Consider the following 15,253-nt stretch of genomic DNA (forward strand, 5'->3'; position numbering starts at 1 on the left):
TTAGGTGCCTGGAAACCCCAGCAGATACCAAATCTGCAAATAGGAAGTCATTGATCCTATGGGATCAGTGTGGTTGGAGGAGGTGCCAGCAGGAGACCTGCTGCTAACAAACTTGCCAGAAGGGTACCCTCAGGATGGTAGCTGAGACCCATAAGTAGACCCTCAGGATGGTAGCTGAGACCCATAAGATGAGCTGGTGCCATAAGTAGCGCAGAGCCCTTTAAAATGGCCATGGGAAGCTTCAAAATGGAGCAGATAGCTTCTGTGCTGGCATTTTAAAACTTCCCATGGCCATTTTAAAGGGCTCCATGGTACTCAGCAACACCACCCTGCTGGCAAGTTAGTTAGCTGCAGCATTCTGAAAGTCTCTGTTGGCAATCTGAACTCAGTGCTCCAAACTCCTATGTTAACAACACAAGGTAACAAGAGTACAAACAAGCCAAATTTTGAAAGTAACCTTCCCATTGAAATTTTGGGATCATATTTGTAATAGCGTAAATGAGATTTTTTGAAATTTAACTCTAGGACTGATTTTAAAGGGCACTTGGAGGATCAATCTACAAAAAACAAATAGGTGCTTTTTCTAATTATCTTCAGTAAAAATATTGCAGTATTGGTAGAAACATTACCCATAATAAGCGTTTCAGAGGCCCTGATCAGCATGTTTGATCTACAGAAAGAGTAGAATAAATTTTATCACTAGGAAATAACACATATCTCCATTCTTCAGATCAGTTTTAGTATAATTTCTTTTATCTGAAATCAGTTCAACAAGCTTTCTTCCCAACAATGCATATATACTCCAGGGATCAAATGTGTACACCTGTGAGCTGGGCAGAAATGGGTTAATTTCAATTGCAGTGTTCATTGCATAATTGTTCTTCCGCATAATTTCAATTTATTTACAGCCCTCCCATAAAAGTCAGAGAGATGTTGACTAGACCAAATTCACTCAATGAGCTTTATGACTGGGTGCGAAATGGAAACTAGATGACCACTTCATCCCCTTTGACCACTACATCATGTTACATTTGCATATCTTCCTTTTCTTTCTTTTATATAGGTGTGCATCACATACGTTCTCCGATCTCTGTTGTTATGTGGTTAGGTCGTTAAGTGAACATTCAGCCCAATCTACTGCCTTTGTTGTGTAAACAGACACTTGCTGCCAGACACTTGCTGGCTTAACAGGCTACTGGAGACCTATTGCCCCTTCTTTGCATTAGGAGCCTCTTTGTTGTGTAAACAGAAACTCTGCTGCAGGCTGTGGGAGACCTGATTGCCTCATTAAAAGCCTCTTTGTTGTGCTTTAATCAGCATCATATACGCAGTCTGTCTTTAGGCAGAAGGTCTTTAAGCAGCGTGTGCCTATACTCTGTGAACTGGGCAATAAAAATGACATGGCCATAATTATTATTGCATGGTGGTGTGGAGAAAACCAAAAGAACAAAGAATTGAAATTACCATTTTAAAATGCAATCAAATTGTGTGTTTCTTTGCTTACAGTTAGAGTGTCCAAAACCAGAATACTTTGAAACATTGTCAGCCATGGAGCTTGCTGAACAAATAACTCTCTTAGATCATATCGTTTTCAGAAGCATTCCCTATGAGTAAGTCCTTTTAGTCTAATCATCATTATTGTGAAAATATGTTGTAAATGAAACTTTGGATGCTGCACTGATTCATGCTAGTGAAAGGCCTATGAAAAGAATTGGCATAAATAATACCTCACTGTATGGTGTTGCTTAAGATCCGTCTTAAGCTAAAGCTTAAGCTTAAGCTGTCTTATAGCTAAAACAAACTGTGGAAAACTAATATCAACGTGCAAAATAATTGTTCAACATCTTTTTCAGATCTTTGTTGATTTCCTGAAGATAGTTATAGAGCTATATATATTGCAGCTCCAATGAATATGTGAAATTAATATTCCCTTGTTTGCTGCCAATTCAGGACATTTGTAGTATTGGCAGCAAAGTGTTATCATTAGAGATGTTTGTTGATAACTAAATCACATTTTTCATTGTAATAAAAACACAAAACACCACATTTTTCAAACACCTCTATACATAGGTAAGAAAAATCGGAATCATGTACTTAGTTCTGAATAAAAACAGAAACCACCACATTTTGCATTTTAATTCAACACATTAAAAAAAAACACACACACACCATTTTAAAACATCATTTAAAAACATATCAGACATGTATCCTTTCTGCTTCCTAATCCCAAATCACCCACTTGCTTTTAACCAAGTGATAGTGCTACTGCCTGGCTAAAACAAATTATAGACAACTGTAGATATTGAATATTATGTGTTTGTGAATACAAAAAACATAGAAGAAATCAGATGCATATCTCACACTATTTTTCACAGCTATAATTTCATTCTCTAGACCAGTAAGACTACATTTGACTTTAGTGGAAATGTACCAGTTCTCAAGATTTCTTGCTTTAAAGAGTTGCAAACAAGCTCTGCCAGAGAAGATCTCAACACTATTTTGGTAAAGCTTGCCACACAGCTGTATTAACATTATAGCAGGCTTTTGTGTATATCTAGTTCTTTTACAACACACTTGTGTGTTGAATCCATGTAAAAGAACGGACTTTGTCCCCAGTGAAAGGTTTCTTCAATAGCAGATCTGCTACTTTTTTAGAATACTTTCTATAACTGACAGAAAAAGACCATCGCATTTTCAAAACATTCAATTTTGGTGGTTTGATATACTGCTGATCATTAAAGGCACTGCTTTTAATGATACTGTCATTAAATACTGTCAGTCATTAAAGGCATTGCTGCAACTACAGGTGCCTTTCCTTCCTCATTCTCAATGTCTTCCCCTTAAGTAAGATATCTTGAGAGAAGCACAAATTGAGTCTGCCTCATGGTCACCCACATCCTCCTCAGCCCAGGACTCGCCCATTCATGAGATCAACTAAAGTGGTCACCTCCGGGGGTGCCCATTAGTGGGGGTGCCCACCACCTAGTTTCCACCACTGCACTTTTTCCTCTTTCCACTCCTGAGATGGGGAAAAAGAAGAGTGGGGCAGAGGGAAAGAGGAAATGTGGAGGGAAGGAAAGTCCTTAGTGAGAACATTGGAGAGTAGGAGGACCAGAGGCTGAGACATCATCGGGTAGGGGGAAGTACAGTGGTGCCTCGCAAGACGAATGCCTCGCACACCGAAAAACTCGCAAGACGAAAGCGTTTTTGCGATTTTTTCTGGTGACTCGCAAGACAAATTTTTCTATGCCGTGCTTCGCAAGATGAATTTTTTCTATGGCCGTGCTTCGCAAGACGAATTTTTAAAATTAAAAAGTTGAAGTTTTGTGCTTGAAATTTTTGAAATCCTCTGTACAGTACGTATGCCTTTAAAGAGCACTTAATAAACACTTTGTAAACCAAATTTGACTTTGTTCTGACTTTTCTTGCCCATAGGAACGCATTAATTAAATTTCAATGCATTCCTATGGGAAACCGCGCTTCGCAAGATGAAATTTTCACAATACGAAACGACTTGCGGAACGAATTAATTTCGTCTTGCAAGGCAGCACTCTATTTGGCATGCTGCCTCATGTGTTGCAAGGTCTTGGGCTTGCCTCTGCCCATTCTCACCATAACTGAGAAAGCTTCTTCCCATAACATAATGACACATGGGGCTGGAAACATAGGAAATCTCTTTTGTGTAAGTTCCTTTGAAATACATGAATCTGCACAAAACTACTGATGACTGTTGTAGCTCTCGTTAGTATAAATGAGGCTTATACAGTAGAACCTTGTAGTGAATTGTGCGCCCAGTGCCTTTAAGTATCTTGTGATTATAGGCCGTACGTTTTAATTTGAAATGCAGTTCAGTTACCAAGTGCCAGGCCTTTGTTGTAGTCTTCCATTTTACAATTTCTACTCTTTTTCTTTTTCCAGAGAGTTTCTGGGGCAGGGCTGGATGAAACTGGATAAAAATGAAAGAACACCTTATATTATGAAAACCAGCCAACACTTTAATGATGTAAGTTGCTATAAAAACAGATAACAGTTTCTAGGAATACATGAACTCATAGTTATAAATGTTTCAAACTCTTCATCACTAATCATAAAATCACCAGAGCATTCCATTTTCCTGAACTGTGAAGTCAAACAGTTGGACAACCTGGAATCTCTGAAAATTGCTGAAATCTCTAAGCACTGCCATAAGAAATTATAGTTATATATTTATTACTTAATGAGAAAGTAAAATACCAATTTTGTTACACATCATTTAGTTTGACGTTTTCCTACTTAGCTGTCCTCCCCTAGTTCTTGCCCTTAACTCATTATCCATAACACACAACCAGGAGTCATTGCCAACAGCAACAGTACATGTGCCAGCAACATTTTATCCTGTGAATATTGTTCTGCTTTGTTACCCTTTCCTTAATTCACTTGTTTTTGTCTTTCCCCCTCTAGCAATTTGTAGTATATATTTTCTTAACTTTACTTGTTAAAAAAAACCACAGTGACTTTTCATTTATAACAAGTAGCCTTGTAGCTTGAAAATACAATGCTGTGCATATCTGAAATGCAAATATTTTAAATGACTGCTTCTTTGACTCAGATGAGCAACCTTGTTGCCTCCCAAATTATGAATTATGCTGATGTTGGCTCACGTGCTAATGCAATTGAGAAGTGGGTAGCGGTGGCAGATATCTGCCGATGTTTGCACAACTACAATGGTGTGCTTGAAATCACATCAGCCTTGAACAGAAGTGCAATCTACAGACTGAAGAAAACCTGGGCAAAGGTTTCTAAACAGGCAAGTAATCTTTATTTATTGGCCCATTTCACAAAGTATATGAATAAGATGTGTTCTTACTGGAAATAGTTTAAAATAAAAATGATGATTTGATGCCTCACCATACTTCAGGATAATGTGACTGCATCACTAAACCAGCATTTAGCTATCAAGGACATGACCAGTCTTTTGATAAGATAACAGGTTACCTTCCAGGTGGGGCACTCTTTCCATCTCTTTGTTTAAGACTCTGCAAATAGGACCTTGGTTTGCTAGCCAACCATTATTATGGTTGCCACTGACTTCCTTTTTTCTGAGTCCTCTACTATGTTCAGAGGGCTTGGAAGAGAGAAGCAGAGTTTCCCCCCCCCCCAAATGTACTAAGATTTAGAGATGTTAAGAAACATTGGAATGCTCTCCTACTGCTCCGAAGGGATTCCTGCTGAATCTCCCTTTTCAGAAAGAGGGAGTGGAAGCATGACCTCTAGAGGTGGGGTCTATGTAGTTCTGAGTGTGCTGGGGGAGGGACTTCTCCCTGATGAGTTGACATAGATTTATGGATGCTTGTCTTGTTTTCACTAAGAGTTGCTTATCCAGTAGTTTGTCAGCTTTCTCCTACTCCCCAAGTCCTTGCATCTGGCCAAAAAGAAAGTCAGAACAAATGAACTCATGCTAAGAATTGGCTGGGAGGATTATGTACAGGTGAACAGGTCAGCAAGCCATTCAGATAAAATGAGATAAACCTTAGTTTCCTTGAAGGAATGGTAAGATTAAATACATGATGTTACCAAGGATCACCCTTAATGCTTGATTGTTTACATCAGTGTTTCTCAATATTTGTCCTCTGCCATAGCACTTCACATGGTCCACCTATTTGAAGTACCACCAGAAGTAACTGGCAATGACTTCATTGCCAGTTACTTCTGGTTGGGAGGCCAAATGTGACACAACAAACAGTAAGAGGCTCAGGGTGGCCAGGAGGGCTTTTTCGAGCATGGAAAAGCATGCTTTGGAGCCTCCTACCACTGTTTGTTACGTTCCTGGTCTCGCTGCTGCGTGGTAGTTGTCCAGGGGTCCTGCGAATACAACCAGACACTACCTCAAGCGTCACTGGTGGTACCCGTACCATTGATTGAGAAACACTGGTTTACATGTTTGTTGCAGGCATGAGATTTTCAGGCTCCCTCTCTCTCACGTCTCTTACACCATGAAAACAGAAATGCTGAGTAGGAATTTACTCAGCTTTATTAACTCTGAATTGTCTTGGTTAAGCCAATTCTGCCCAACGTTGCATATATGCAACAGGGATAAAATGTTTACACCTCTGGGTTGGGCAAAAATGGGTTAACCCATTTCTGCCCAGCCCACGGGCATATACGTTTGATCCCTGTTGCATATATACAACGTTGGGCAGAATTGGCTTAAACATAGTACTTTTGATACATCAGACCCAATTTAACTGTGGCACATGTCAAAAACAGACACCCATGTAAGTGTTCCATGCTGCATAAGTGTCATTCAGATGATTTTATATGCCCCATCCCACACATTTTGCACTTGACTAGCACATAACATGTACATGCACCAGTGGCAGTGGTGTATCTAGGGGAGAGGGTCGGTGGGTGCATGTGCTCTGGGTGGCATGGCTGGAGGAGCATTCCGCATTTCCTTTATGTCTGGAGGTGTTCTGAGAGCTGGAGAGGTCACGTGTAGCCTCTCCGGCTCTCAGAAGACCTTCTAATGCGTCCGGAAAGCCTTAGAAAGGTACTTCCAGTTTATTTGGAAAACCAGTAAGTACCTTTAAAAGGCCTTCTGAAGGCCAGAGAGGTCCTGTGTGACCTTTCTGGTCCTCAGAACATCCCGTCACTTCCGGAGGTCTGCAGGGGCCCTGACAAGTCAGGGAGAGCATTTTCAGTTTTGCCCTGGGACAGCAAAGGAGCCAGGACCACCACCGACCAGTGGCACATCTATCCAGATCTCTGGAGATAGATACAATGATAAGATTGCAAGCATATAGACTGACACTTGTGGTATGTGAATTTAAGCAAATTTGAACTTGTGTAGATTATTTGCACTTGTGTGCTGCTGCGTATCATATTAGGTCTCAGTCAAGCACTTACATTTAATGACAATTGATTAGTTCTGGTGTCATTTTCCAGTGCTATGTATTTATTTGAAGCTAAATTCATTTTTAAGAAGTGCTTTCAGGACAGGGTGAGTGTCATACTCTAATTCACTCGGAGTGAATCTTTTAATTTCTTTTCTTTGTAGACTAAAGCTCTTATGGATAAACTTCAAAAAACTGTATCATCTGAGGGAAGATTTAAAAATCTCAGAGAAACACTCAAGAAGTATGTCTCAAATTATTACATTTTGCTGTGAATATCTGATAGTTATTAAGATAAGTCTTCAGTGACAATATTACTTTCATTATAAAAGATATCATAATTTTATGAGATTATCTTTTTAATATAGGCTTTATGGAGTTCAGTCCCAGTGTCTTGTTGAATGTCCTCCAAAGTCATTACCACATATAGATTTTTATAGTATCTCTGGAGAAATGCCAGGGCATATTAAGCTATTATTCTGTACATAATACTTCCTGCTAGAACTGATAAACTTGTCCAATAAATCTGTGACTGCTTTAATCTTTAAAAACTGGCCTTTAGGAAAATTCTACAATATACCTGTCATGCTCGTATTTCATATTCATATACTCAAGAATTCAATGGAGCTGTTGCTTGTACACAATTATTATTCTAAGGTGGTTTTGGGCGGGACCCATCTACCAAGCACTGCTGCCATGCAATCATCATCCCTTATTGTGGGACTTCTATTCCAGTCCCTTCAAAAAGAGTGGAAGTTACGCAGTGCTTGGCACTAACAGTGCTTGGAAGTTTGTTAGTGCAAGCACTAACAAAGAGCTAGCATGCTGTTTAAAATGCATAATGATCAGTGTCCACAACTGATGGGCAGTCCAATCCTAACCCGTGCTGGAATGGGGAGGCTGGTTGGCCTGCCCCATATCCGATGTGAGGTTGGGGCCAGTTGCTGTTCAACCCAGCAGCAGGGAGAATTGCTTACCCTTACCCTGAGTAACACAGCAGCCCAGAACGGCTTCAGGTTGTCCAGTACAGGGTATAGGATTCGGCACAAGTGCCCACCCAAGGATCTGCCCTCCCCCCTGCCCTGAAATGCCTCCTTATCGCTCTCCCCTCACCCACCCCAGACCCCCACGCTGGCTTGGCTTGACAGGTGCAGGCTTACCTTCACGCCAGCCTAACAGGGCTTGGGTCAGTCTCCCTGTTCTCTCAGTAGCGTGAAAGTACTTTACTGCACTTTTGTGACATCGCTGGGACATGTGCCAGCCCATGCCCTTTTTTGGATTGTGCCCTTACTCTGTATTTCAGGGTCAGTTTGGTAATATGGTTCTTACCTTGATATATGCACACAAACAGCATGGTCTACTGAAATATCACTATTCAGAGTCTCTGCTGTACTTTTTGAGACTTCTCTGCAATGTTACGACAACATGCCACATTTGGAACTTTTGGGAGTGATTACAACTTAGCTACACTTTCTTATGTAAATTCAAACTTAAGTTTTCCAACGCTGCAATTCTGTGTAGTCACCAGAAAAAAGGCCCATCAAACGCAGTGAAACTTACTTCTAAACCAACATGCATAAGACATGCAAGTTACTGAAAAGACTCAAGAATTTGCAGTGAAGAGTTAGAATGGATGGACAGCAGACAATAGTAACACCTACCATTTCTTTTCATGCAGTTGTAATCCTCCTTCAGTGCCATATCTTGGGATGTACTTGACAGACCTGGCATTTATTGAAGAAGGAACGCCAAACTTTACTGAAGAAGGTCTTGTCAATTTTTCCAAAATGCGAATGGTAATTCTTTTTTGTTTTTATTTGCAACCATTTATAATCAACTATGAATTGGTCTTAGGTATATACATGGTCCATTTCAAGATGTACTGTAGACAGAAATTAGGTGGTTGTTTGTATCTGAATTTAGGAGCAATGTTTTATCACCACCTACTGGCAGATATCAGATAATCAGTATTGCAAATTGTATGCATGTACTTTGTGCAAAAGAAAGTTGAAGAAGATAGGCAACTAACTCAGCTGTATGTGAAAATGATGAAATACAAATAATGCGCTACATTTGTATGTAAAATGTATTTTATTATTGTTTAACTAGCATTAGTCACATATGAGGAGCACATTTACTTATTGGGAAGCAAAAATATGTTAAGTTTTATTTTCTGGATCAGGCATTTGGGGCAACACGATTTGAGAAGAGGCAACCTTGGGGGGAAGTATCTAAACCACTTTCTTGTTGCATTTAGTGATGTAAAATTGATATTTAATTGAAATAGGCAATGTTTCAAAGGCAAAACTGAGATGAGTGAAAGATGATGCCTTTCAAGCAGTGGCGTTGCGCAGGGGGTGCGGGCTGCACTGGGTGATGCGCCGGGGGGGGTGATGGGCCCTGGGGGGGTGATGCGCTAAAATCGCGGTTTTAGGAGCTACCCCATCATGCCATACACCATTGGATGCAGAATGGCCAGTGGAATACAATGCAAAAAACCAGAGTGAAATAGCTCCTTTCCTTCAAACGTTATGGCCAAAAAAACTGAAAGAAAAAATGAATGGATCCCTATGGAAAGTGAAAGTGAGCCATATTGCGTGTTTACTTGCGAGTAGGCGTACTTGCCATAGTCAGTCAGAAAGGGCAGGCTGAGAGGAATCCAACAGCATGGTCCCAATCCAATGAATACAGCCCCCCAAAAACACCCGAGAATGTCCCTCCCTCCCAGCGGAGTCTATTGAGCCCAAAACAAACCCACTTGGCCGTGTTTATTTGCAAGTAGGCGAACTTGCATTAGTCCTTCGGAAAGGGCAGGCTTAGAGGACTCCAAGGATGTCAGAATGGTCCTGATCCAATGAATCCAACCCCCAAAAACACAAAAGGGAGGAGGTCCCTCCCTCTCTCCCAGCTGCAGTCTATTGAGCCCTATGGAAAGCAAAGCAGCCTCACGGTTGCGTTTACTTGCGAGTAGGCAAACTTGCATTAGTCCTTCGGAAAGGGCAGGCTTAGAGGACTCCAAGGATGTCAGAATGGTCCTGATCCAATGAATCCAACCCCCAAAAACACAAAAGGGAGGAGGTCCCTCCCTCTCTCCCAGCTGCAGTCTATTGAGCCCTATGGAAAGCAAAGCAGCCTCACGGTTGCGTTTACTTGCGAGTAGGCAGACGTGCCTTGGCTGTTGGTCAGGCCAGGCAAAGGGGAATGTGAGGACAGCAGAATGGTCCAGAGCTGGAGTGCAACAAATGCTCCAGAACGCAGCCTCCCCCCACCCCACTAAAAAGGACAAAAAAGAGGCTTGAGCTGGTAAGGGGAATGTTTTCTATTTTGCACTTGTAAAGCCAGGTGGGTCTTTATATTGATGTACTTGAAAGAGAATAACTTTAAACTGGGCACTGGGGAGGGCTGGAAATCTCACTGATTCTTTTTGGGGGGTTGTTATTGCAGGCAGACTACAGAGTAAGCCCCATTGACCACTGTGGAACTTACTTCAGAGTAGACATGCACAGGATTGGGCTCCCAGGCTGCACTCCTACCCACACTTTCCTGAGAGTAAGCCCCATTGACCACAATAGAACTTACTTTGGAGTAGATTCACTTGGTGGAACAGGACTGGCTCCCCCTTATTTAATTATTTCTTTTAATTTAATTATTTATAATTATTTATTTTAATTTGCTTGATGATGTCACTTCTGGCCATGACATCACTTCCAATGGGTTCTGGACAGATTGTCATTCTAAAAAGTGGGTCCCAGTGCTTAAAGTTTGAGAACTGCTGTAATAAGGTGTTAGTAAGTTGTCACGGGTGTGGGTGTGGGTGTGAGACTCTACAAGTTTTCAAAATCACTAAAATCAGAATTTGGAGGAATAATACCATCATGTTATATATCAATCAATGTGTAATTTCATGCAGAATGCAATGAAACAAACCACATTGAAATATCTGTGTTATAACAAAAGGTACAGCCAAAAAACCAGTGGGGGTGGGGCAATGGCACATCACCATGCCCACCACCAGGGGTGTTGCCCCGCCCACTGCATGGGGTGACATGCAGGCCTCCCGCAGCGGGTGACACGAATCCTAGTGACGCCACTGCTGTCAAGGACCCTGAAACAGAGCACTTGTCCCAAGATAAATGTTGAATAAACGTATCCCGTATTTAGTTTTAATAAAGCCTATGTAAAACTAAATGAGAAACTTGCATATATGTGATTATTCAATAGATATCGCATATTATCAGGGAGATACGTCAGTTCCAACAAACTTCCTATCGCATAGAACATCAACAAAAGGTACAATACTCTCATCTCTTCTTTGTCATCTCATCAATGTTGTCATATTTATCATTAACCAGAAAGGAAGAGATATGCAATTCACATTTATATGTATTCTGTTGACTGGATCATTTGTTTCCATGAGTAATGTGAAAAGAACACTGATCCAATACCTCCTTTAGTTGAGATGGTCGCTATAATAGTGGAATTCTGCAAGCAATGCAACACATTGGTGAGGATTCTCCTAATAATTTTTGTGATCAAGTGTAACGCGTTTGAAATGTAGAAAATTGTTTTAGAGACTGTCTCAATGAATTCTGTAATTGCTTTCTAAACTTTGTGCTCTGCAGAGACTCTTTCAGAGCAGTCTCTGACGGGTGCAAAGGGTGCAGATGCTCCAGGTGCTGTGCTTGGGGGCCAATTCTACAACTCTTCTGCCTCTTCCAGGAGGGGGCCAGTGCACACCTCCTGGGCACCACTTCCAGTGGTGCCAAAACGCTCCGATGCAGCCTTTCGTGCCACTTAGAAGTGGTGTGAAAGGCTCCCTTGGAAACTGGGCTGCCTCCTTCCTTCCCCCTTTGTTTCAAAGTCAGGAGACAGGTGCAAGGAAGTAATTGCGGCGACATCATTGTTACCACGATTACTTCTGGGTCAGGCACGGGGTTCGGCAAAGACAGAGGTAGCCCCAGGTGGAGAAAAGCCCAGGATAGCCTCTCTTTCAGAGTAGTAATCTATATTATCAGATATTATATTTTCACACATTGGACAATGTTCACATAGTACAGGTGTGTCCCGGTATCCACAGGGGTTCTGTTCTGGAACTCCCCGCAATTAACTGAAACCACAGATATCAGGTAAGACTCCCCCCACCCTCTGGAGGTTTCCCCAGGTCTTCCGAAGCCTTATAAGACATAAAAAACATCACTTCTGATTTCATGGAGAAACCAGAAGTAGTGTTTTTTTTTTACTGCTGGGCTCTTCAGAGGCGACGCATGTGGGTATCCCACAGACCCAATCCACGGATAAGTGAATCCAAAGGCACAGAGCCCTTCCTGTACACCTTCACCTTTCTAAAGCAATTGCATATCTGGATGCATTTTTTATTTGCAGGGGAAAAAAGGTTAATACCTATTTTTTTTAAAGTATACTGTTCAGCTCAAATGTTCCAGTATCACATAGCAGTCCTCTTGTTCTTTCAGGTCACTCAGTACTTACTTGACAAGAGCCTCATCATAGATGAAGATACTTTGTATGAACTATCCCTAAAAATTGAACCCAGATTACCTGCCTGAGGAATCAGCATTGTCCTTCAACCTACAGAGAACTTTAGTGTTATGGAAAATTATGCATGGCATGCCCCTACAGAATGCAAGGGGGAAAAGCTGAGAAGAATTCAAGTTCCCTTTTCCATTAAGGGACTCAAAAGCCTCATGGAGTTTTGTTTTAAGGCAACAAGAAGCAGCTGTTGGAGGTGAAAGACAAGATGCCAGAGACATGGGTTAAATGAATGTTGCTTTGCAAAGGTAACATTTCATTAAAGGCAGACTGTGGAATTAATGAAGAACAAAAGAAACGGCTGTAATAACCACACTGATGGAGGCGATAAGGGACCAAAATGAAATTTAGGTACCATATTCCATTACACTTCAATAAATAGGGAAATGCCAGTGTAAAGAGAGAGGCCTTGCTTACTCACAGATGAAGACAACACAGGCTACAGCACTGAGCATGCAGGTCTCATGTCCACTGATAGGCATTTAATCACAATACGTTAATCTGTAATGAAAATATGATACCAACATCAAATTAATTGTATTTGGTATTTTAACCTTTAATATTTAGATATCTTAACTTCTTTTCTCAAATAGACAGAAGGCTGGGGGAAAGAGATGTTGCATATATAAACAAAACTAGCTTAATACTGTAAATACATTCTTCCTCCTCTTGAAATATGATGGAGCAATCTTGAATACAGATTGATAAACTGCTTTGCAAGTTTGCCAGAGCGACAAATTTAGCTGGAACTTTGAGTTTGATACTGGAGTTTCATGGCAAAAGATGACCGTTTTGTAGATAAGTTTTGTGGTGGTGGGGGGAATGCCTTAATGTAGAGCCTGGGTGCACTCCAGTGCACACACAGAGCACCTTTGTGAGTGGCTTCATTCAAATAGAGGACAGCTCCAAGCAAATATTCCCAGTGTGTGCACTGAGATTCCTTTTTCCCTTGAGCTAATAAGAAAACTTGCAAATTGGGAAGGGCTCAATGTGGAAGAGGGAATGTTGGACCAGGGTAAAAGTATCTATTTATTTGCTTATTGATTTCTATCCCACCTTTCTCTAAATATTCCCAAGGTGGCTAACTAGTGTGTAAATACATTATAGCAATTTACAATAAGCACAGATTCAGCAATTTAAAGTATTCAGACAGAAAAAATACAATACAGCAGCAGATACAGTACACCTCAGCTATGCAGCTCAAAAGCTTGACAGAATATGTGTATCTTGAGCACCTTTTGAAAAAGCAAGAGGAGAGGGGGCTTCCCCTGACCAAACCCAGAGGACTGTCTCACAGACCCTTCTTTAAGTTACTAACGGACAGGTAGATTCATACAGTATATATGAATCATATGATTTTAAATTTCTGTTAGATTTTCCTGTAAAGCTGTCACATAAATCATACTTTGTATTGGCAACCTTCAGTCTCGAAAGACTATGGTATCGCGCTCTGAAAGGTGGTTCTGGCACAGCGTCTAGTGTGGCTCAAAAGGCCAATCCGGGAGTGACAATCCCTTCCACACCGGGAGCAAGTGCAGTCTGTCCCTGGTCTATCTCCCTGGCTATGGGCCTTCCTTCTTTGCCTCTTAGCCTCAGACTGTTGGCCAAGTGTCTCTTCAAACTGGGAAAGGCCATGCTGCACAGCCTGCCTCCAAGCAGGCCGCTCAGAGGCCAGGGTTCCCACTTGTTGAGGTCCATCCCTAAGGCCTTCAGATCCCTCTTGCAGATGTCCTTGTATCGCAGCTGTGGTCTACCTGTAGGGCGCTTTCCTTGCACGAGTTCTCCATAGAGGAGATCCTTTGGGATCTGGCCATCATCTATTCTCACGACATGACCGAGCCAACGCAGGCGTCTCTGTTTCAGCAGTGAATACATGCTAGGGATTCCAGCACATTCCAGGACTGTGTTGTTTGGAACTTTGTCCTGCCAGGTGATGCCGAGGATGCGTCGGAGGCAGCGCATGTGGAAAGAGCTCAGTTTCCTCTCCTGTTGTGAGCGAAGAGTCCATGACTCGCTGCAGTACAGAAGTGTACTCAGGACGCAAGCTCTGTAGACCTGGATCTTGGTATGTTCCGTCAGCTTCTTGTTGGACCAGACTCTCTTTGTGAGTCTGGAAAACGTGGTAGCTGCTTTACCGATGCGCTTGTTTAGCTCGGTATCGAGAGATCGAGTATCGAGTAATACTTACATATTACTAAAACATATCTTTACTACTACTCATTGTACTGGGATGTGCACTAGTATCATTGCGTCTCATGTAAGACAGCACTAAACTGTGGCCAATGTAGCTATCTGAGTTTATAGATATGAGCATGACTCCAGTGTTTCCATAAATGTATTATCTGAGGCATCCCATGGGCTTAAAGTCAAGGGTATGGCATGCATGCAGTGGCTTTGATGTAATTCCACACAAACTGGGACTGCCCCATTCTTTGGAATGCATTTTCTAGCACTGAAGAGACTGGGGCAGCCCATTCTAGCTTGGAGAAACACATACATACTGGAACTCTGCGAAGTTTTATAGAGGAGTCCCTGCAAGACCATGGCCACAAATTATTTCTACTTACACGTACAACAATATTGATGAGCAAGTCAGTCTATAAGTCACACTCTAGCAGCAGCTGTTCTAAATGATAAGAGAAGTTGGATTTTTTTTTCTTAAAATAGAATTTAAAATCAATAATTGGTGCACTGAATTGATAAATAATATACTTTTGTCACTTCTAAAAATTTGAAAGCAAGGAAAGTGTCCCCTGCCCCGTCCCCCCACCGTTTCCCTATATTGCCACAAAAAGTTACAGGACACAAATCTAGCCATCTCCAAGGCACCTTTT

At 41.5% G+C, this 15,253-nt stretch overlaps 1 protein-coding gene across 2 annotated transcripts in view; it reads left to right on the forward strand.

Moving 5' to 3' along the window:
• Positions 1-12,436, forward strand: part of RASGRF2 (Ras protein specific guanine nucleotide releasing factor 2) — a 134,880-nt gene extending 122,444 nt beyond the window's left edge. For both annotated transcript variants that reach the window (XM_066616331.1, XM_066616332.1), the window contains exons 21-27: positions 1,507-1,610; positions 3,919-4,003; positions 4,589-4,786; positions 7,037-7,116; positions 8,551-8,668; positions 11,094-11,162; positions 12,344-12,436. In XM_066616331.1, the coding sequence (XP_066472428.1) occupies positions 1,507-1,610; positions 3,919-4,003; positions 4,589-4,786; positions 7,037-7,116; positions 8,551-8,668; positions 11,094-11,162; positions 12,344-12,436 (747 nt within the window). The remainder of the gene's footprint in view (positions 1-1,506; positions 1,611-3,918; positions 4,004-4,588; positions 4,787-7,036; positions 7,117-8,550; positions 8,669-11,093; positions 11,163-12,343) is intronic.
• The last annotated feature ends 2,817 nt before the right edge of the window (positions 12,437-15,253 follow it).

This window comes from Tiliqua scincoides, chromosome 2 (genome assembly GCF_035046505.1).
Source record: "Tiliqua scincoides isolate rTilSci1 chromosome 2, rTilSci1.hap2, whole genome shotgun sequence".
In the NCBI taxonomy this organism is placed as follows: Eukaryota; Metazoa; Chordata; class Lepidosauria; order Squamata; family Scincidae; genus Tiliqua; species Tiliqua scincoides.